General features: G+C 43.0%; 1 protein-coding gene across 6 annotated transcripts in view; it reads right to left on the reverse strand.

The window, feature by feature from the left end:
* GRAMD4 (GRAM domain containing 4) overlaps nucleotides 1-21,563 on the reverse strand; it is a 121,979-nt gene that overhangs the window by 22,486 nt on the left and 77,930 nt on the right. For all 6 annotated transcript variants that reach the window (XM_084810980.1, XM_084810976.1, XM_084810975.1 and 3 more), the window contains 8 exons: nucleotides 20,774-20,799; nucleotides 14,938-15,029; nucleotides 12,692-12,783; nucleotides 10,451-10,499; nucleotides 8,459-8,530; nucleotides 4,742-4,785; nucleotides 4,508-4,617; nucleotides 2,321-2,475 (listed from right to left, as the gene is read on the reverse strand). In XM_084810980.1, coding sequence (XP_084667106.1) covers nucleotides 2,321-2,475; nucleotides 4,508-4,617; nucleotides 4,742-4,785; nucleotides 8,459-8,530; nucleotides 10,451-10,499; nucleotides 12,692-12,783; nucleotides 14,938-15,029; nucleotides 20,774-20,799 — 640 coding nt within the window. The remainder of the gene's footprint in view (nucleotides 1-2,320; nucleotides 2,476-4,507; nucleotides 4,618-4,741; nucleotides 4,786-8,458; nucleotides 8,531-10,450; nucleotides 10,500-12,691; nucleotides 12,784-14,937; nucleotides 15,030-20,773; nucleotides 20,800-21,563) is intronic.

Here is a 21,563-nt window from a genome sequence, read left to right on the forward strand (position 1 = left end):
AGGCTAAAATAAAACTGACTCACAAAGATGGCTGATACCATTCTTCCTTGGACATATCTATGTGTTTTAAGAGATTTTTAAAGGAACAAGGATATCTTACAGTTGATACAATTTTGCACTTTATTTTGTTTATAATTTGGTATTAGCTGAGAAAGTATTGGATAACATTAATTTTGGCTAATCAGATAAGAGTGTTCGTAGAACCTTTTGACAGACAATGATAACAACAACAACAACAACAACAAAGGACTGATGGATATATACATCGTAACTCAACTTTAAGAGGCCAGAAGGCAATTCAAACATTCAGAAAAAGAATATAGGTAAAGCCCTTCCAGAACTGTACCACTTCAAAATGTGAGTTCAGATCAAAAAGCTCCCCTGAATACAGTACCCCCCAAAAGAAAAGAGTTGATGCATAGCCTTCTCCTTGAGTTACTAAGCATTTCAACCAGTTACTAAGCAGTTCAAACTCTGGGTTGTTTGGATCCCAACAACCCAGAATTCCGGGTCTGGATGTCATGATAAACAACCCAGGGACTGGGTGTCCCTGGGTTTATTTCAGTGGGAGAGGGTTGGCAGGAACCAGCATCCTTGCTCACATGTGCTTCATTTTAAACAACCCACGGTTGCCAAATCATGGATTGTTGACAACATGCAAACTGAGTCAATGGGCAAGATTTTGCACATTACAACAAGCCACCATGGGTTAATTAACCCTCAGGCTGCTGTGGCGTGTGCTGGCTGCCATTTTGAATATACAAACTCTGGCCAGCGGTTGCCAAGGCTTATCGTGTCATGCGAACCTGAGTGGCAGGGGTTGTGTTAAACAACCCTTGCATAACCCTAGAACAGACCGTGAGTTTTGTGAGGATTGTTTAACCCTCACACAACCCCCGCTGTCTGGATGTGCACAACATGACAAGCCACAGCAACTGCTGGCTGGGGCTTGCCTATTCAAAATAGCGGCTGGCACACATTGTGGAGACCCCAAAGGTTAATTAACCCACAGCGGTTTATTGTGACATGCAAATGGGGTTCACATAACATAACCCACACTCAAGGTTGAGTATGGGTTGAGTGTGTCCAGGTTCGGACATTCACAGGTGGCTTCTCCCCCTGCCCCCATGCATGCACGCAACTGTAATTTGCAAAATTACTTGCGCGGCAGCACAAGTTGCCATGTCATCCAAACCCAGTGTGCAGCGCGGTGGAGATGGCTTTGTACCCACTCTACAACCCTCGACATGCAGTACAGGTTGTAGGATGGGTACGAAGCCAACCCCGCTGCACCACGCATCAGGTTTGGATGACAGCAACCCACACTGTGTCACGCTGCTGCATGGGCAATTATGCAAAATATGGTCATGCACACAGTACATTCAGGAGGAGAGGCTACGGTGGCTTCTTTCATCGCCGTGATCATCCGAACACTCCATGGTCTGTTGTTGAACCGTGGTTTGTTGTGTGGTCTGAACCCAGCCATGCTAACAAACCATGGTTTGTTAATCGTGAACAACCCATGAAGACCCGTGGGTTGTTGTTGGGTATGAACTGTGGGTTGTTCATGGTTAAAAAAACATGGTGTGTTATCACGGCTGGGTTCAGACAACACAGCAACCCACTTTTCAACCGCAAACCAAGGTTCAATGACAACCCACACTCAACCCATACTCGAACCCAGTCAATGCCTTCCTCTTCCCCTTACTACTGCCAGAGTACATGGGTTATGTGTTCGCAGCCTAGGAATTCTGATGTGGCTACCTGTTGACTGGTGATTTCCATGAACAGTTGGTATGTCTGTGGCCAACATTATGATTACTGAGGATCTGTGCAATTGTTAAAGACTCTATGGGAGTACTTCCTGCTGTGTTCTTTAGTTGCTAGCGCAGGTTAGTGACTTAGCACAAGCCATAGCTACAGACTAAGGCTGCCAAGCATCTTAACTGGAACCGTTTCTCTTCTTTTTGTGAGCTTATGATTGGATAAATAACGTATTACAGAGTTTAACATGCTTATTAAGTCTTCCATAGCAAAGTACTTCGATTTTTAATAATTTCTAAAAACTACAAACACATTCCAAATTCTAGAAAACACCATTCTTTTGCTTGAACATCCTCCTAGTTTGCAACACAACCAATTACTTTAAGAGCACCAGATATCTACATTTGTGGAGGTGTAGAAGTTAAACCATCAGGAACGGCAATGTGTACTCTGAATCCAAAGCCTTAATAACTAACCCTCCCTCTATGTGCTCTAGTCACTGAAACCACATGGATATTGCTGAGTTGTGTTACAAAAAGAAGCAAACACTATTTACCCGTCTTGATACAGTAGCATTAGCCCTCTCTTTGAGCTGAGGATCTGTCGGCAAGTTTAACCATATGATATACGGAGTATCATACTTCGCTCGTAGCCTTGGGCATCGTTTGAAGACAAAATCGATAAGAAAAAATTTGATTCCTGCATAAAGTCCTACATAATCAAAAAGACAAAAATTGGTATAAGCAAAGTATTGGTTTAACAGGAATTGTGCTATTGTACATCTAAAATTAATGCTAGCATATTTATCAGTGCTCCAAGGTGCTTCACCACTCCCAAAAAGATTTACCCTTACACCAAGGCCAGAATTATTATATGTATGTATGTATGTATGTATGTATTTATTTATTTTTTACACTTATATCCTGGCTTTCCTCTAAGAAGCCTAAGGAAGCGTAAATTATCCTTCCCCTCCCCATTTTATCCTCACAACAAACCTGTGAGGTAGGTTAGGCTGAGAGTCAGTGACTGGCCCAGTCACCCAGTGAGCTTCATGGCTGAATGGAGACCAAAACCCCGATCTCCCGAGTAAGCCTAACATTCTAACCACTACACCACACTGGCTTTAGTGTTCAACAATTGACACAGGCAAGGTTGCCAAACAGCTGCAAAGCAGCAGATTGAACGTAATTTACAGTAAAGAAGCACACAGCGGGCTAGTTTGCAAGATCGCCACAGCCCACCATGGCTCATTTAAGCCATGGTGGCTGTGACACATGCCCGTGGCCATTTTGAATATTTAAGCCGCAGCAGATGGTCATTGTGGCTTATCATATCATCCGAACCCAGTGAGGGTGGGTTGTTGGCATGGTATTAAGGGAACTTCCATATAGGCAACAGGATTCCTGAGCTCCCCATGCTGCCCAGTAGGGCTCTTCCAAACAAGGGACATTTTTGAGAGCAGTCTTTTGATCCAACACAAGAACCGTGGTTGGGAAAAACAACCTGGAAAACTTCAGCGGGAATGTGGATACACTTATGTATGCCTATGCAGCCCTTTGGATACTACATGGACTGGATGCACATTAGACTTGAAAGACGAATGCTTGAATTACCCATGTATGTACACGTATCATTCAGCAACTTACAACTGGATGTGGTAGCTGAAATGTATTGTGTTTGAAGGGATGTGCGGTGAGATGAAGGCTCCAACAGTGGTACCCGAGCTGAGATGGCTGTTTCACACATGCAATCATTATTTGGTATTATACACCCCCTTCAGACCTTCTCTCCACATGACCATAATCATGCCGAAGAAGAGAGCAAGGCCACACTCACTGCCCCCACAATTGCATCCCGACAGCTGGGGGGGGGATGTGAGAAGTAGGGATGTACAAAAGTCACTTACCTTTTCGAAGGGTGACATTCATGGTGGGGGGGAGGCGCTCCATCCCTCCCCCCGAAATTCTCTCCGGCCAGCTCCGCTCCGCGGAGATTCCGCAGAGCCGCTGGCCGGGGCTGCCTGCAGCTGGACATCCGGCCGCTGGGCAGCCTGCAGGGACGCAAATGGCGGCAGCCGCAGCCACCGCCATTTGCATCCCTGTATTTTGCCATGGTAGGCTACGTAAATATTTACGTAGCCTATCACGGCAAAATAAACAAACAGGGAACGCAAATGGCGGCGGCTACGGCAGCCGCCATTTGCGTTCCTTTTCTTTTGCCGTGATAGGCTACGTAAATACTTACGCAACCTATCACAGCTTCCGCAGGGACGGAAATGGCGTCCCTGCATTAGCTGTGATAGGCTACGTAAGTATTTACGTAGCCTATCACGGCTATAGTGATGAAGCGAATGGCGGCCGCGGCCGCAGCCACCGTTCGTAAGTCAGCATGAACGGCAGCATGTAGGTGTCCTGTTTCACGCGCTTTTCACGGGGTGGGGGGGCGGGGGGCTTCGTTCTGCCACGGATTTCGGGGGGCCAAATGCACTGGCATTCGGCCTCACCGAGATCCGTGGCGGAATTCTCTGACATCCCTAGTGAGAAGTAGACTCTGCTCTATACACATAGGCTCCCCTCCAAAAAGGGGCAAAAAGTTTCATTCATCTTCCACCAAAGCCTATCATTGTGCAGTCATTTTTTGAAGCAAGCCCGACCACTCATAATCAAAAGACAGTTACTTGTCAAGCAAGATACATAATTCTAAAATTTAAGAAGTATGCTACATGAAATCATAACAGCTTTACCCATTGAAAGCCCAATGATCCTGTATGGAATACAGCAGGATGCAATAAAAGCCGCCCACAAAGCAATATACAGCTTTTGCGTAATTTCAGGCTGGACCCACATAAACAAGCTGTTAAAAAATGAAAAAGAACAGAAACAAGTTAGATATTACAGCATTTAATTCTCATACAATTCAACTTGGCTAAAATGATGCTTTATTAGGAAGAGAAATATATATATTTCAATCAACTTACTTTTTAATTTTTTCCAGTATGTCTGACATTTTGCCAAACAAGTTCTGTAAATCGAGAGACAAAAAGAAAGTGAATGTAAGCTTGGAATATATATATATATATATATATATATATATATATATATATATATGTTGCCTCAGTATAATTTACACTTAACACCTGATGGGTTCTTATTTTCTGTATTAAATCATCATTTAAAATATCACAAATTTTGAATTCTGTCTCTAGCTTGACCACTGCAGAAAATAATCTTTATTCCAATCATGTATATTCTTCTGAAATTACAACATTCAGACTATTACTCTTTTTTCCCTATACCTTGCAATATAAGACCTATCATTACTGGCCACCTAATGGGAGAATTGCTAAACCTTCTTAAAATGATGGATCACTTAAAAATTTTGCTCCAGGCTCAAAAAAATGTAAAATTACAGAAAACTTTCCACCAATACTTCAGCAATCAGCATCAGGTCATAGAAAATGACTACACACACACAAATATGGGAGAATGAACATTCAAACTATACATCTCTAGATTATTAAAAAGAAATTAATATTGAAGCATACAGTCAATGGGAATAATTTGGAATTGACTTTTCACATGGACCAAACTAACTCTGTTCAACGTGAGTGCGAAGACCAGAAAATCTGGATTCAAAATCTCAGCTCAGATATGAATTTATTGGGCGACAGGCATGAGTGGCTGGGAAATCCTTTCAGTAGTGGAAGGTCCTGACCAAGGAGGCTCACTTGGCTCCGACATTGTGATCTTTCAGTGTAGGTGAACAACTTTTTATTTTAGTCTTTTAGGGTTGTTGTTGTTTTTAATTTGTTAGTATATTTTAAGATGGCAAATCCAATTCACTGTAAGCAAGCGTAAAGTGATGCATGTTGGGGCAAAAAAATCCCAACTTCAAGTATAAGCTGATGAGACCTGAGGTGACTAACCAAGAACGAGATCTTGGGTTGTGGTGGACAGCTCGATAAAAAGATCAACCCAGTGTGCAGCTGCTATGAAAAAGGCAAATGCCATGTTGGGCATAATTAGGAAAGGAATTGAAAATAAAATTGGCAGTATCATACTGCCCTTATACAAATCTATGGTGTGACCACACTTGGAATACTTTGTACAGTTCTGGTCACTGCACCTAAAAAAAAGATATTGTGGGGTTGGGAAAAGTTCAACTAAAATGATAAAGGGGCTGGAGCAACTCTCCTATAAGGAAAGGCTACAATATCTGGGATTGTTTAGCTTAGAGAAAAGGTAAGTAAGGGGAGACATGATAGAGGTACAAAATTACGTATGGTGTGAAGAACCCGGGGTCGTCCCATGAAGCTAATTGGTGGGAGATTCAGGACAGAAAAAGGAAGCACTTCTTCACACAGTGCATGGTTAAACTAAGGAATTCACTACCACAAGATGTAATGATGGCCCCCAATTTGGATGGCTTTAAAAGGGGGTTAGACAAGTTCCTGGAGGAGAAGGCTATTAATGGCTACTGGTCCTGATGGCTAAATGCTACCTTGAGTATCAGAGGCAGTACGCCTATGTACACCAGTTGCTGGGCAACACGGGCAGGAGGGTGCTGTTGCACTCATGTCCTGCATGTGGGTTTCCCGCAGGCAGCTGGTCGGCCACTGTGTGAACAGAATGCTGGACTAGATGGACCTTGGTCTGATCCAGCAGGGCTCTTCTTATATTCTTAAGACCCTTGCATGGCTGCTGGCTTTTGCTTTGTACTTTTCCTCTACTTTTATTTTGTTTTAAACTTTTTAATGTTTTTATACTATGGTCTACTCAGCCCTCCATCCTTCCGAGGATGGTAAAATGAGTACCCAGCTTGCTGGGGAAAAGGTAGTCACGACTGGGGAAGGCAATGGCAAACCACCCCGCTACAGTCTGCCATGAAAACGCCAGCACAAGCAGCGTCCCTCTAGGGGTCAGCAATGACTCGGTGCTTGCACAGGAGGAACCTTTCCTTTCCTATTATATTTTATGGTTTTTCACCTTGTTTTGTGAACCGCCCCAAGAGCTTCAGCCATTGGGTGGTATAGAACTGTAATAAATACACACACACACACACGTACGTATCTGGGGCCAAGTGTATCACTAAAATACCTGCCAAAGGGGACGCTCCTCTGTGGTGCCTCTTGTATTGCACATATATTTTGATGCATGCAAATATGGCCCACAAAGAACAAATCTGGGGCCTCAAAACTAACATATTCTCAACTGCCATTTATCTCATTCCTAATCCAGAGCTGTCAGAAGATGCATTTGCAAGCCAAAGCCATCAAGGAACAAGATCAGGGTGTGTCCCTCCGGTTTTTGTTTTTAGGTCTGGAGTCTAGTAAGCCACTCTTAAATGGAGCAGTCAGAGACTGAGTCTGGAGGCAGTGAGTGAGTCTAGAGCAGCACCTAACAGAGAGTGACCAGGAGAGTCCTCCTGAAGCACAGGTCTACTGTTGAAATTAAGCCAAACAGGTTTGGCGCTCTAAGCTGCCTGAATGGGGGACAGATCACATGAGAACCGTACATAAGCAGCTCCAATCAATCTACAGGAAGTGTGGCGTGTAAGTGTAACAGCTGTATTAAATAAATAATATGCCTTGAAATAATCCCAGGGAGGGAACAAGAGCTGTCAGTCCCAACAACTAAACAGGGGTGTCTCTATCACATGCAGAGGAGATAGGAAAATGTAAAGGAGGGTTAGTAAGAGAGCTGTTGCTGTCAATATGCTGGTCTGGGAAAGAAGGCAACCTGCATTCACAAAAGCAGTCCTGCAGCTTCATGTTTTACTCAAACAAAGAAAAGAAAATCCAGCCAACACCTGCCCCCCCCCCACCCCAAGGTGAAGAGCTAACCTCACAGAACCTGACTTCTGCTGGATCTTGATGGTTTCATTAGGGCAGAGGTGGGCAACTTGTAGCCCTCCAGATGTTTTGGCCTACAACTCCCATCATCTCACAGCATCGGCTATGCTGGCTAGGGTGCGTAGACCAAACCATCTGGAAGGCCACAAGTTGCCCATCCCTTTATTAGGGCATGGATAAAACCAGAAGAGACAGGAGTCTTGTCCCAACAAATTGTCAGTTGCAGAACAAACTCCTGCCAAGATCAAGAAGGGACAGGTTTAAGCACTGGGTGGGTTTGGACATAACACTAAACTATAGTTTAGTGCTACGAGAATGAGCCTAGCCTCCCTCAGGGCTGATACACTCCCTACTCTCACCTTGACTCGGCCACAAGGAGGAGCTTAAAAGCTCTCTGTTTTTTTGTTTTTTTTAATTAGCCGCAGCTTTCAATGTCATCCAAACCTAGACAAACCATGGATAATTTTAACTTTAATTTAATTTTAACCAGATAGTGGAAATAAGCCAACTTTAAACCACAGTTTATGAAGTTCACTTGTTTTCACTAACCATAGTTAAGATTAATCACAGTTTAAGATTCTGATGATAGACTAATCTGCTGATAATAAGCTAAAATGGAAGCTTCTGACTTCTTCCTCAATGCCAATCCTATATTTGGCACATTATGTTATCTCGCTAATGATGGGGGAAACATTCAATACGATATTTATGAAGCTGCGTTTAACTGAATTGGACTATTTGTCCATCTAGCCCAGACTCTCATGGAGAGCAGCTTTCTAGCAGAGATCTCTCTCAGACCTCCTACCTGCAATCCCCTAACTGGAAATGCCAGGGATACTATACCTGTGCTTTTTGTGCCACATCCAGAACAAGCTGGAACTTTTCCGACACTGTTAGGTCTTCCTTTGGAGGTTCCTAAAACAAGAGGAAGTGTTTGCCATCAGAAATTGAGTTTTCAGATTAGACATTGCCTTCACGTTTTAAGGACAGTTGAGGAAAAACACTATCTTCTATTAACTTGCTGCATTCAGACTATGGTTGATCTTAACTACGATTTATAGAAACAAGCCAGCTTCATAAACCACAGTTTGAAGCTGGCTGGTTTCAATAAACCATAATTAAACAAATCACACTTTGTCCAGATTCAGATATAAACACTAAACTGTTGTTCATTAAAATGGAAGCAAAAGCTTCCAATCTACTCCTGATCACACCAGAGGGGGAAGGGGTGGTGGTGAAACTTGCTTGCTAGGTGACTTTGAGCCAGTCACTCTCTCTCAGCCTAACCTACCTCACAGGGTTGATTCAGGAATAAAAATTGTAGTTATAAGAGAACTACAGATGATTAAGCTATTAGATTATTGTAATGCGTTCTAAATAAAGCTGCCTTTGAAGACATCCCAGAAACATCAGCTGGTCTAAAATACTGCTGCTAGATTTTGAATAAATATGGCCATATGGAATACATTTCACCACAGTATTTAAACAGCTTCACCGAAAACAAGCAAGATTTAGACTTCCTTAGCAGTTTGCCTGCGATTTTTTGAGGTGGCGATGTTTTTAGCGCTACTATGGATTTCTATGGCTCAGCAGGGAGCTGCACCAGGAGGCACTGAGGGCCACCTGCAGCCCACAGCTGAGTGTTGCCCACCCCTGCTTGGAGGCTAGGTTGGTGGTAACAGGAGAGACTGCCTTCCTGGCTGTGGTGCCCTGCCTGCATCCTAAAGAGGCACCTACTCTGATGTCTCTTCGGCATCAGCAAATAACTTTTTATTTATCCAAGCTTTTTGATCTTGCTCCCATTTTCATTTCTGCTGGCATGTGAAATGTTTATTGCTCTGCTCTTCTGTTTCAATCATTTTAAATTGTTTTACCACATTTTGAATGGCTATTGATCTTGTTATTTTAAAGCAAGCCACTCTGGGAGTGTACATACTGAAGGGTGGGGTATAAATAATTTAAACTGAACCAAACCATGTACACCACTCTGAGCTCCCTGGAGTGGTGGGATAAAAATGTAATGAAATAATTAAATAAATGTTTTAAATTTAAACAGGACAATTTGCTTAGGGCTGATGGGGAGAACTTATAATTTTATTTTACACTTGTATCCTTCAATCTTACACAAACATATCGGTCTGGCTAGGACAATATCTGTTATTTGAAAACAGAAGTGAAAGCTTCCAAACTCCTCCTCACAACCACTCCAGAGGAGAAAGGAGAGCACAGAAGTCCAAGGCCATGCACACAGCACTACACCACAGTTTAAGAGCAGAGGTGGGCAACTTCGGGGGCAGGGCAGTCTGTGGGCTGCACTAATGCGATAAAAAAAATGTAGCAGTTTGCTGCTTGAATTTCAGCAGCAAACTGCTACAGAGTGGTAAAAAAGTCCAATTTAGCTTGTTCTCAAGCTAAATTTAACATTTTATTTAACCACTCTGTATCACCATTTTTTTCTTCCATGAATTGTGTCAGTATGGTGGCCACACCGGAGAGTGGTAGCGGCCACATGAGGCCTACCCCTAGTTTACAGTTACATCCAAACCAGGTCACTGAGTTTTAATTTAGACTTTTGGAGTAAAGAAGATATAAAAAGATCTAATGCTGATTTCTTATACTTTCCACAATTTGCAATATTTGGATTTTTAAACACAAGCATAAAAGGAAGTTTAAGAAAAACACAAAACCCCTTAACATTACTCAGTAGTAAAAAGCTGATTGAGTTGACTATAATAATGAGAGAGAAAAACACATGTTAGCAAAATGCATTTTTAAAAGAAAATATGTTTTCATATAAAACATTTCCACAGCTATATCAAAATTATATGGACTTACAATAGGCTCAGAAACTTCAGGCACAATACTCCACTGTATTCTCCATCCTCTAAAAATAAAGATTTTTTATTAAACAGAAAGACTGGCTTTTCCACATGGCTCCATAACAACAGAATAAAAGTAATGCTTTAAAAAGCAAGTTGTGTAGGCAGCAGACAACATTTTTTCAGGTCTATTTTAATATCTCCCCATAATCGAACTGCAGTTTCAATAACATCCAGCCTTACAGAATCCAGAAGTCCTCAATATTCAAAAGATTGCAGTAGTTCACAAGTAAATAATGTGTCTGTTTGTAATTAACCAAGCAAACACTTCATCAACTACACAAAAGCATAATTAAAAACATCTTTACAGCATATACACAATTTTTTTGACAATGAGCAATAATTGTGGCATTACAAAAAATGTTTTTACAAATATAATATTCATTCTGTGCAAATTACTGCATTTGACTTGCGAATTAAAGATCATCATTGTGTTGCTTGTGATCAAGCAAATGGCACTTTACGTTTTAGCCTTCCTGCAATCATATGAAACTAGAGTCCCCCTTATGTGTTCATCCCAGAAAAGGGATTCCACAAGCACAAGTGGAAGCGGGGCCATGCTGCCAGGCTTCCGTTTTGCAGACATCCACATAGGATGGGGAGCCCTGAGCAACTGGGCTGTTCTGTAGATGCTTAACATGTGGACATCAGAGGTGGGGAAGCCACGCAACACTTGAGGTCAGGCTGGCTGTGTAGCCTCCCTGTCCTCTTGTACTTGTGGAGCCCCCTTTGTGTAATGAATGCATTAAGTGGGCTTAGACAGCCCATTGAACTGGTGGAAGTATTTACTGACCGAGCCTGAGCTCATTTCCAAGAAAGGCAATAGCAGCACTGGCATAAGAACTTTATGATACTCATGGAGTTAGGTCATAAAGTTTAATGAATACAGTCAGGAGGACTTTATAACAACTTTTGATACACTGACAATGAAAATCCACCAGAGAACAATGACCTTTGATGGTGATGGGGATTATTGATGCTACAATTGTGCTGAATTTCATCTGCCTAGTATGCCTGAAAGATGGTTTGAATATAAGCGCGTCCTTCTCAATTCAAAAAGAAGGTGATCCTTCAAATATAATAATGATCAGAAATGAAATGGCTTTTCGTTTGGAAGGATGCTTGCAAAATGCTTATCATGATGATGACTGTACAGGGCACTCCAGTTATCGCATCCTTGGTTAAAATAGATATAAAATCAGAGATACTGGACCAAAGCCAGCACCAAAATTAAACTTTATAGCCTTTGTTCATTATCCTACCCATTCAAAATGGTGAAAGCAGAAGCAGTACCTAGAGGCTGGGGAAGAGGCATTTCACATCATCGTCCCTCCAGCCACTGAGAAGAGCCAGGAGCTGCAGACCATCCAGCAGCCCAAGTAAAAGATGCCCCATGCCTCCAGACGCTGGCACTACCTTGCCCTGGTTACTAAGTAGCACACTTCTGGAGGAGGGATGGCTATTCTGCCTTTCAAAGAGTAGCAATTTGAACAGCCACAGTGGCAATAGTAATATCTAAGACAGGGGTCATGAACTATCTTCAGCCTGAAGACTGAATTCCATTTCGGAGAAGCTCTTGGAGGCTGCATTCCCGTGGTAGATGGGGCCAAAGGTCAACATATCAAAGATACAAACATCTTAGCTTAAAGCTCTCACTGCGAGTAACGAAGCTTTAGGAGAGGCATTTCAATCTTTTAGAATGGGGTGGAAAACTGCACCAAAGCCAAGAAATGACCAAATGACTGGTGGTCTGGGAAAAGGATGGGGGACAGAGAAAGCAAGGGTGGCCATCTGGGAGGGCCAGATTTGGCCTCTGGGCCCAAGGTTCTGCATCCCTGATCTAAGGGCTGGTGAGGGATCATTTCAAATCACCATTCCATCCCTCAAAGCTCTTATAAAAAGGGCTCTAAATATTTGTATCCTACTCTTCTTATTATCAGCAGCCTTAGAGGCCTGCTGTTAGGTAGAAAGATGGAAGATAAATTTCCAAATAAATAAGAAAATTGATAGCAAAATGCCTTTTAGATAATCCTAATTGGGTTGTTTTTAATTGTTTTATTAAAAACCAAATAAAGGGAAATGAAATCTCTATTTAAGACAAAACAATGTAAATAAGTGTTCCTATATTTAAAGTAAGAAACATTAGAAAACAAGTTCCAGATGTAAACCTCATGACAGCATAAAGGAGAATGGTTACCTGGCTATGAGGTAATTTAGGGATAACCTCAAAATTGCCAAAAATAAGAACATAGGAATGGCCCAGCCATGCCATACAGCATTCATGTAGATCTATAGATAAAAGAAGAAATAAACATTGTAAAATAAATAATTTTTAATGCAATAACCACACTAAAGGCGTCCCAGTTCACCCAGAGCAGAGGTCCATCTGCTCCAACGTCTTCGTTACTTCCTCCCCATTCAGCTAACTACTATTCTCAGTGTATTTAGAAGTATGTAAACATTCAGATAGCTAAAGAATTCTGCAGCAAAATTATACAGTTCAGCTTTTCTTGGTCTATAGAACTTCTCATGGCATATTTGGATGGCAAATTTGAATGGTTACCTACAGAAAAAGTCTCCCTGCCATCAGAAAACTATTGTGTATGAGAAACAGTTACCCTTGAAATTCTCTTCCAGAGATGTTACCTTTCAATAAGTAAGGAAGCTTTTTTTTGGTTTGGTGAGGAATCATTCAGACTTGCTACCTGATAATTACTGTATAAAGAGGAACAATTTAGCAAGAGATCCACTACATGATTCTGTAGACATAAGCTCTAACTCCAGTGAAGAAGCAGTCCATGATATCCTGATGAGCAAACTAGCTCAAAGTCAGCTAGATGAAACAACGATCCGGTGGATCCACAGTTGGCTACAGAATCGGACTCAAAGAGTGCTTATCAACGGAATCGTCTCAAACTGGGGAGAGGTAATGAGCAGGGTACCGCAGGGCTCAGTCCTGGGCCCAGTGCTCTTCAACATTTTTATTGATGACTTGGAGGAGGAGGTGCAGGGAATGCTGATCAAATTTGCAGATGACACAAAATTGGGCAGGATAGCTAATACTTTGGAAGGCAGAAACAAAATTCAAAGTGATCTGGATAGACTGGAGCGCTGGGCAGAAAACAACAGAATGACATTTAATAGGGATAAATGCCAAGTTCTGCACCTAGGAAAAAGAAACCAAATGCAGTTACAAGATGGGGGATACATGGCTCAACAACACTACAAGCGAGAAGGATCTTGGAATTGTGGTAGATCACAAGCTGAATATGAGCCAACAATGTGATGTGGCTGCAAAGAAGACAAATGCTCTTTTGGGCTGCATTCATAGAAGCATAGCTTCCAAATCCCAGAAAGTACTAGTCCCCCTCTACTCAGCACTGGTTAGGCCTCATCTGGAGTTCTGTGTCCAGTTCTGGGCACCACATTTTAAGAAGGAATCAGACAAACTGGAGAGGGTTCAAAGGAGGGCAACAAAGATGATCAGGAGACTGGAAACAAAGCCCTATGAAGAGAGAATGAAAGAACTGGGCATGTTTAGCCTTGAGAAGAGAAGACTGAGGGGAGGTATGAGCGCGCTCTTTAAGTCCTTGAAAGGTTGTCACTGACAGGAAGCCCAGGATCTCTTCTCGATCATCCCAGAGTGCAGGACATGGAATAATGGGCTCAAGTTACGGGAAGCCAGATTCCGGCTGAACATCAGGAAAACTTCCTGACTGTTAGAGCAATATGACAATGGAACCAATTCCCGGGGGGGGGGGGGCTCTCCCACACTGGAGGCATTCAAGACGAGGCTGGACAGCCATCTGCCAGGGATACTCTGACTTGGATTCCTGCATTGAGCAGGGGGTTGGACTTGATGGCCCTGTAGGCCCTTTCCAACCCTACTATTCTATGATCCTAAATTGACATTTGACGAGCATGTAAACAGGTTTATACAAGAGTAAACCACCAAGGATAGCATTCTTAGTAAAAACTCTTGTTTAATGTGGAAGATAATCACTTCACTCTTTCTGTACTTCACCATGTTACTTTTAATAATGTTGAGGACTTGTTAGTAAAGTCAATCTTGCACACTAGATGTTATGTTAAGCCAGAACAGCAAACAGATACTGGGCAGAAGATTTTTAAAAAGTTGGTAAACATTTGCAGATACTGGAACATGTGTAACATTGCACAAACAAATGAAGCAAGAGGCCTGCTTGGTGTCAAGCTCTGACCCTGCAGTGCTCAGTTACGGCAATTCTTCTTAGGCCTGGAATTCTGAGAGAGTCAAATGGCAGGATCTGTATTTAGCCAACCCCATCCCCACGCCACTTCAATAACAAGTTTAACAGCCAATTTTAATATTAGAAATGTGAACAGTTTCCAAAACACTTTCTTCTACACTGAACAAAAATCATACTGCAAGTTATTTAACTTGAACGAAGAAGGGCAACTTACAATAAAGGCAATAGCAGAAGTGTAGATAGAATACCAGTCTGATAAGGCAGAAAGATTCTTCACAAAGTTTGTAACAGGTTTGGCACCTCTCTCTAGGTAGAAGGAAAAATAAATATACAGTTTTAAGTATTTAGCAGCGCTTTAAAGGATGTAACGCCACAACTTTTAAACTGAAAAGGAAAACACACATACACGCCAAGACTTAAAGCCTGAACTTTTCAAGATCTTAAATGCAGAAATGACATACCAAAATCATTAAGATAATTTCTGCAGATTGACCATATGTGAAATATTATTATATGCCAGGATGTTCAACATCAGGCTTGTGGGCAGATCTAGCCCACCTGGAGTCCCAATCCAGTCCTTTAGGGTTCCCCAGGAGGCGACACCTTCTTCCCCTCACCCCATCCTATTATTATTAGTAGCAGTAGTATTATATTTATATTATTTATTGCATTTATATCCCACCTTTTTTCCTCTTGAAAGGAACCCAAGCTTATGAGGCAGCTTATATTATCCTCCTCTTCCTCTCCATTTTATCCTCACAACAACAGCCCTGTGAGGTAGGTTGGGCTGAGAGTCTGTGACCCAGTGAGCTTCCATGGCCAAGTGGGAACTAGATCCCAGATCTCCCGGCTCCCAGTCCAACACTCTTGCCACTACACCATGCTGGCTCTATCCCACGCAGTGAGCTTCACAGCAGATCAGCTTTTCCCCTGCCAAGTGGATTCCACAGACTTGCAGACCGTTTTCCTAACCTTTGGGAATTTTGTACAAATTTCGCCGTAGAGAAATATGCAAAAAATTTAAAAACGGCTAAAAATGGGCATCTCCCCCATAGGCTAAAGCATGAAAATGTGCAGGGGCGGGGCATTTGGGGGGATTTGTGGATTTTTGCACATGCAAACTTGCGCAAATTCGGAAACTAAAACCCCGCAATTCCATTGACAGGCGGACGATGGAACGAAAGGTGCCTGCCAACCAGTGAAACATAGATGGAACAGATTTGACACAATCCATACATCCCTAGTGAAAACACAGCAAAATATAGCTCAACAGATGAGAGGGGGCTGTGGAGCACACCCTGGACAACCCCATAATCAGGCTCACTGTCAGGATGCCCCTGTTGCCACTGTCTTCTCCAATAGTCAGAATCAACACTCAGACAAAAGGGCTGCTTTCCAAGCCTTTAATTCCATTTATCCTAATGAGGCATACAAATGCTAATTGCTTGAGACTCAGAGGAACTACAAAGGAACAGCCATCTAGGGGTTTCTAAGGGTTAGGATGTCAGTTGATCTCCGTTTGGGAAAAACACGGCAACTCTCTGAACTTATGGGGTGGGAGAGGAAGATCTCCCCCTCTCCCGTGATGCTTCTGGGCACAGCTGTTGACGTCGAGCCAATCGGGCTGAGCACCGAAGCTCAGCCCCTGCAATCTCTTGCTTGTGCCTGAGTCTGCGCCTCGCATCTAAAAGCTCAGGTTGTCCCTCCCTTTCCACGCCTGGTTCACTGTCACTCCCAGGGATGTGAGCAGGATGGTACCCAAAATTGGCAAAGAAAGGAGTTTGGTGGGTTGAGGCATGACATGCATTGTTGTAAGCAAATTCTGCCAGCGGCAGCAGGGAAAACCAGTCATCTCGTTGGTAGTTTCCATAACAGTGTAAGTATTGTTCTAAGTTGCATTGGTGCATTCGGTCTGACCATCCGTCTGGGGGTGGTGAGCAGAGGAAAGCTTTAGCGTCACACTGAGTAGCCCAAGCAACTCCCGCCAAAAATGAGCTGTGAATTGGGCCCCCCAATCCAAAATAAGTCCCTCCGGCCATCCATGGAGCTGAAAAACATGTGACAAAAACAGTTCTGCCATCTCCCTGGCCGTGGGCAGCCTGGAGCATGGGATGAAGTGAGCCATCTTAGAAAATAAATGCGCTACCACCAGAATGGTGGTCTTACCTTGTGAGTCAGGCAAGTCGGTGATGAAGTCGAGGGAGAGCAGCTTCCAAGGACCTGAGGGTGTAGGCAGGGGGTGAAGTAAGCCCACGGTTTTGCCCGAGGGGCCTTTCACCTGCTCATAGGTTGTGCAGGAAGCAACATAGGTCTTGACGTCCCGACACACTCGGGGCCACCAAAAATCCCGTGTAACTCCGTGTAGGGTCTTGGCGAAGCCAAAATGCCCAGCAGTGGGGGAATCGTGGCACTGATGGAGGACGTTTTCGTGGAGGGTTCTGGAAGGTACAAACACCCGGCCTGAATGGTAAAGCAGCCCACCCTGCGAGGAAAAGGGGGTAGACTTGGGTGTGCCAGAGGCTAGTCCTAATTCCGCCACCTTCTCGCAGACAAAAGAATCCTGAGCTTTTTCAGTGTGAAGGAGCTGCTCCCAAGAGTGAGGTACCACCGCAGCCACCAGACGAGGGGGGAAGAATCAGAGAGGGGGAGGGGCTCTCCTCACCCCCTGGCTGGAGGTCTGGCTTATGAGAGAGAGCGTCTGCCTGCTGACTGTCGGCGACTCTCGCATGGCGGATCTTCAGTTAAACTGGGGGGGGGGGAATAAAGACCACCTAATCTGCCGCTGATTTAAGGCGCGGGCTGTTTGGAGATGTTCCAGGTTGCGATGGTCGGTTCTTACCTCAACTGGGTGCTGCGACCCTTCCAGAAGATGATGCCACGTCTCTAAGGTGGATTTAATAGCTAACAGTTCCTTCTCCCAGATGGTATAATTCCGCTCGGACATGTTTAATTTCCTGGAGTGATAGGCGCAAGGTTGCAACTCTCCGCCTGCCTGACCTGGCTGGAATAGCATGGCCCCACCGCATAGTCAGAGGCGTCCGTTTGCACTACAAAAGGCCTCCTCGGGTCAGGATGTGAAAGGATTGGCTCAGAACTAAAAAGCCTTTTAAGCTCTTCAAAAGACTCTTGGGCAGAGGCAGTCCAATGAAAAGGGTATTTCTTGCCTTTAAGGAGGTCTGTGAGAGGAGATGTCAGTCTTGCATAGCCAGGCAGGAACTTTCTGTAGAAATTGGCAAAGCCCAGAAAACGCTGCAAGTCCCTCTTTGTGGATGAAGCCTGCCATGAAAGAATGGCTTGGACCTTTGCAGGATCCATCTTGATGCCATCTGCTGAAATAATGTAACCAAGATAGTCCAAGGATGTCAAGTCAAACGCACATTTCTCCAGTTTGACAAAGAGATGGTGTTCTCGGAGGCGCTGTAAGACGGCCGTGACATGAAGTCGGTGGGAGTGGGGGTCAGAAGAGAATATAAGCAAATCATCCAGATAAACAATGAGAAAAGTGTCCAAATAGTCCCAGAAGACGGCATTCATAAAACGCAAAAATGTGGGGGGAGCACACACGAGCCCAAATGGCATAACTAAGTATTCATACGCTCCATACCAGGTTCTGAAACAGGTCTTCCACTCATCCCCCTCCCGGATGCGAATCAGATTGTAGGTGCCATGCAGGTCCAATTTGGTGAAAAACTTGGCTCGCCCCAGGCGCTCAAGCATCTCAGGGATCAGGGGGAGAGGGTATTTGTCAGCGATAGTAATGACGTTGAGGCTTCAATAGTCATGGACCAGACAGAGTTTCCCTGACTTTTTTTTTTTTTAAACAACCATCGTGGGAACACAGGCAGGGGAGATGGAGGGGCAAATGAAACTGCGCCGGAGGTTTGTGTCCAAAAACTCTGGCAGAGCTCAAAGTTCTGGCTCTGACATAGAATACAGCCAGCCCGCCAGGATGGCGGCTCCTGGGATCAGGTTAATGGCGCAATCAAGGGGGGGAGCTGGTCAGCCTCCTTTTTGTCGAAAACATCCTAGAAAGCTGCATACTTCTCTGGGAGGATCACGGGAGCAGAAAGACTGCTTGGGGAAGATGAGGAGGGGGTGGAAAGGGTTAAGGCCTGGACTGGGGTCGACTCTAAGTTTGGGAAGCAATGCTGTAGGCAGTAGGGAGATGAGAATTTCACTTGATGAAACTCCCAAGAAATCTGAGGATTGTGCTTAGAGAGCCAGGATACGCCTAGCACGATTGGGTATTGGGGCACCTTGGCCAGGTGAAATTGAATCTGCTTGACATGGCCCTGGGAATGCAGTGACTGGAGTCGTGATCCGAGTGACTGCTCCCGAAGAGAGAGGACGCCCGTCGATAGTCTCCACTTTCAAAGGGGTAGGAAGGAGCAAAGCAGGAATGCTGTGCTGCCGAGCAAACGCTTCAGCCATGAAACTGGTAGTAGCCCCAGAGTCCACCAGCACTAGGACATCTTCCCCACGAATTGTATCTCCTTCTCAGAATCAGATCTGCTTTGGGACTCTATGGGCTCAGCTACAACCCTGACACTCACATTGATAGGGAGAGAACAAATAGAGGCAAAGCCTCCATTCTTGTAATTCTTGGAGTGTGAGATGACTCAACATGAGGGCTTGAATAGTTTCAGATTAATATTAAGCAACTCCAACACTTGCAAATGATTTATGTTGAAAAAAAGAAACATATAGGGCAGTATCCAGTGCTGTCACAGCGCTGGCGCTAATGACATTGTGCTAGCATAAACCGATCCTAACGCAGCATAATTAGTGCCTGCTAGGCAAAGGCAAAAGCAGCGATTTGCCACCAAAATTCAGCATTAAACCACACTACCAAAGGTAGGTGGCAAATCACTTTTTCCCTTTGCCTAGCAAATGCTAATGACATTGCAGTAGCATTTGTTTACACTACTGCAACATCATTAGTGCTAGCACAGCATTATTAGCGCCAGAACTGTGACAGCATTGGATAATGTCCATGATTTGCATAACTAGTCCACCTCCGGTTAGCTGATAAGGAACACTTACTGCCTATAAAACTAGAATGAATAGAACAATCATTCTGAATATAAGTGGGGCTCTGACAGCCAACTGAGTCTTTTCTGTTCCATACCTAGAGAATATGTTCTCATTCACAAGCCTTTCTTCATTAAAAAAAAAAAAATAAGAGCATCCATTTTTCAGAGCCAACCCAGTTAGAAAGGTCACTTCACTGAAAATGTATTCTCTCAGCTTCTAATTAGCTCCTGTATTACACAAGCTTTATTTTAAGGACGCATCAGTAATATTTATGCCATTACCAATGTTTACTGTATTTTAAAGCCGCAATTAAATTAAAGTCCCAGTTTCCCATATACTCCAATAAGTTTTTAGAGATTTTTGTTTAAGGGAAAATTGTACAATTGCTTTTACAATTGCATTTCCTTAGCTTGACGGGGTTTGACACATTATTTAATTCTTTGGATTAAAGCGAACACTCTTGATTGGCAAGATTTGATTGGGACCCGCCCAAGGCAGAACCTCGCGTAGGCCAATCTGGAATAGGTGCTCCGGATTGGGACAGGCCATTGTGTGGTTACATTTGCTGCTGATCTTATCTTGATAAGAGTACAGAGTTCCCATTAGCTGAAGTGTCACAAATCCCTTGGCGACTTCAAACTCCCCACCACCACCAAAACAGGGGGTGGGGGGTACAGTTTGAGCGATGGAGGTTGCCAGAGACCAGTGGGGAAAGTAACGAGCGATGAAAAACGGGATGCACTTTCATGGAGGGAGGGAGAGCCAGTCGAAAAGCAACAGGGTTAATTTGGGCCGTAATCTGGAAGCAGATTACAGCCCAAAGCAAATGCTTAAAGCAGACTTTATCTTGTAAATTCATTTCACATTATGTGTTCGTGACAGTGAGGTAGTGAAACTGTACTATTATATTGCTACAAGATCCACGTAAATGTCATTCAACCCTGTTTGCCTATTATATATCAACTATATAAATGCCACTAATGTTACATAAATATAAACACTTGTGAGATACTTACTTAATCTTCTCATATTTTCTGTAAGCCTGGAAAATAAATAGTACAAAATGTGATATGCCTCTTTGAAGGATGAACACATTTCTGGTTTTGGTTGGTATATCTGACAGACTTGATTCTAAAATGGTATTTATTTATTTAAAATATTTTTATACCACCTCCAAAGGTTAAAAAAAAAAAAAAACCTTCTCAAGGGAGTTTACAAAATGAAAAATATATGTATGAATGTATGTGTGGGGTGTGTGTGAAATTGTGAAACACAATAATGAAATTATTTTTTAAATGCCCTTTGAAAACTTACCTGTGTATACAAGTTTTCCTTAGTTTGTAATTGAGCATGATGCTGCTTTGTTTGACTGTTTTATGTTTTTATAACTTATAATTGTTTATTGTTATTTGTATTATATATGTTTTAACTTTGGTTTTTAGTGCTTTGTATGTAAACCGTTTAGAGATTTTATTATATTAAGTATCATAAATAGATATAGATATAATAAATAAATACAACTAATTAAAACAGCATGAAAATACCACTAAAATAGAAATAACTAATATCCGCAACAGTTAAAACTATAACATGTAAAACATGGAATATAGCATCAATTAAAAGTAGACTGAAACATGCAAGTCTTTAAGGCCCATTTAAAAATAGTCAGGGAGGGAGCCAGGCATACCTCCCATGGAAAGACATTCCGTATGTTATATGCCAGCATTTCCATACCAATATGATATAAACTTTTGATATTAAATTATTCTAAGGCTGCAGTCCTATGTACAGTTACCTAAGAATAAG

Source organism: Heloderma suspectum, chromosome 7 (assembly GCF_057233095.1).
Source record: "Heloderma suspectum isolate Gila_16-S chromosome 7, 16-S_ref, whole genome shotgun sequence".
Lineage (NCBI taxonomy): Eukaryota > Metazoa > Chordata > Lepidosauria > Squamata > Helodermatidae > Heloderma > Heloderma suspectum.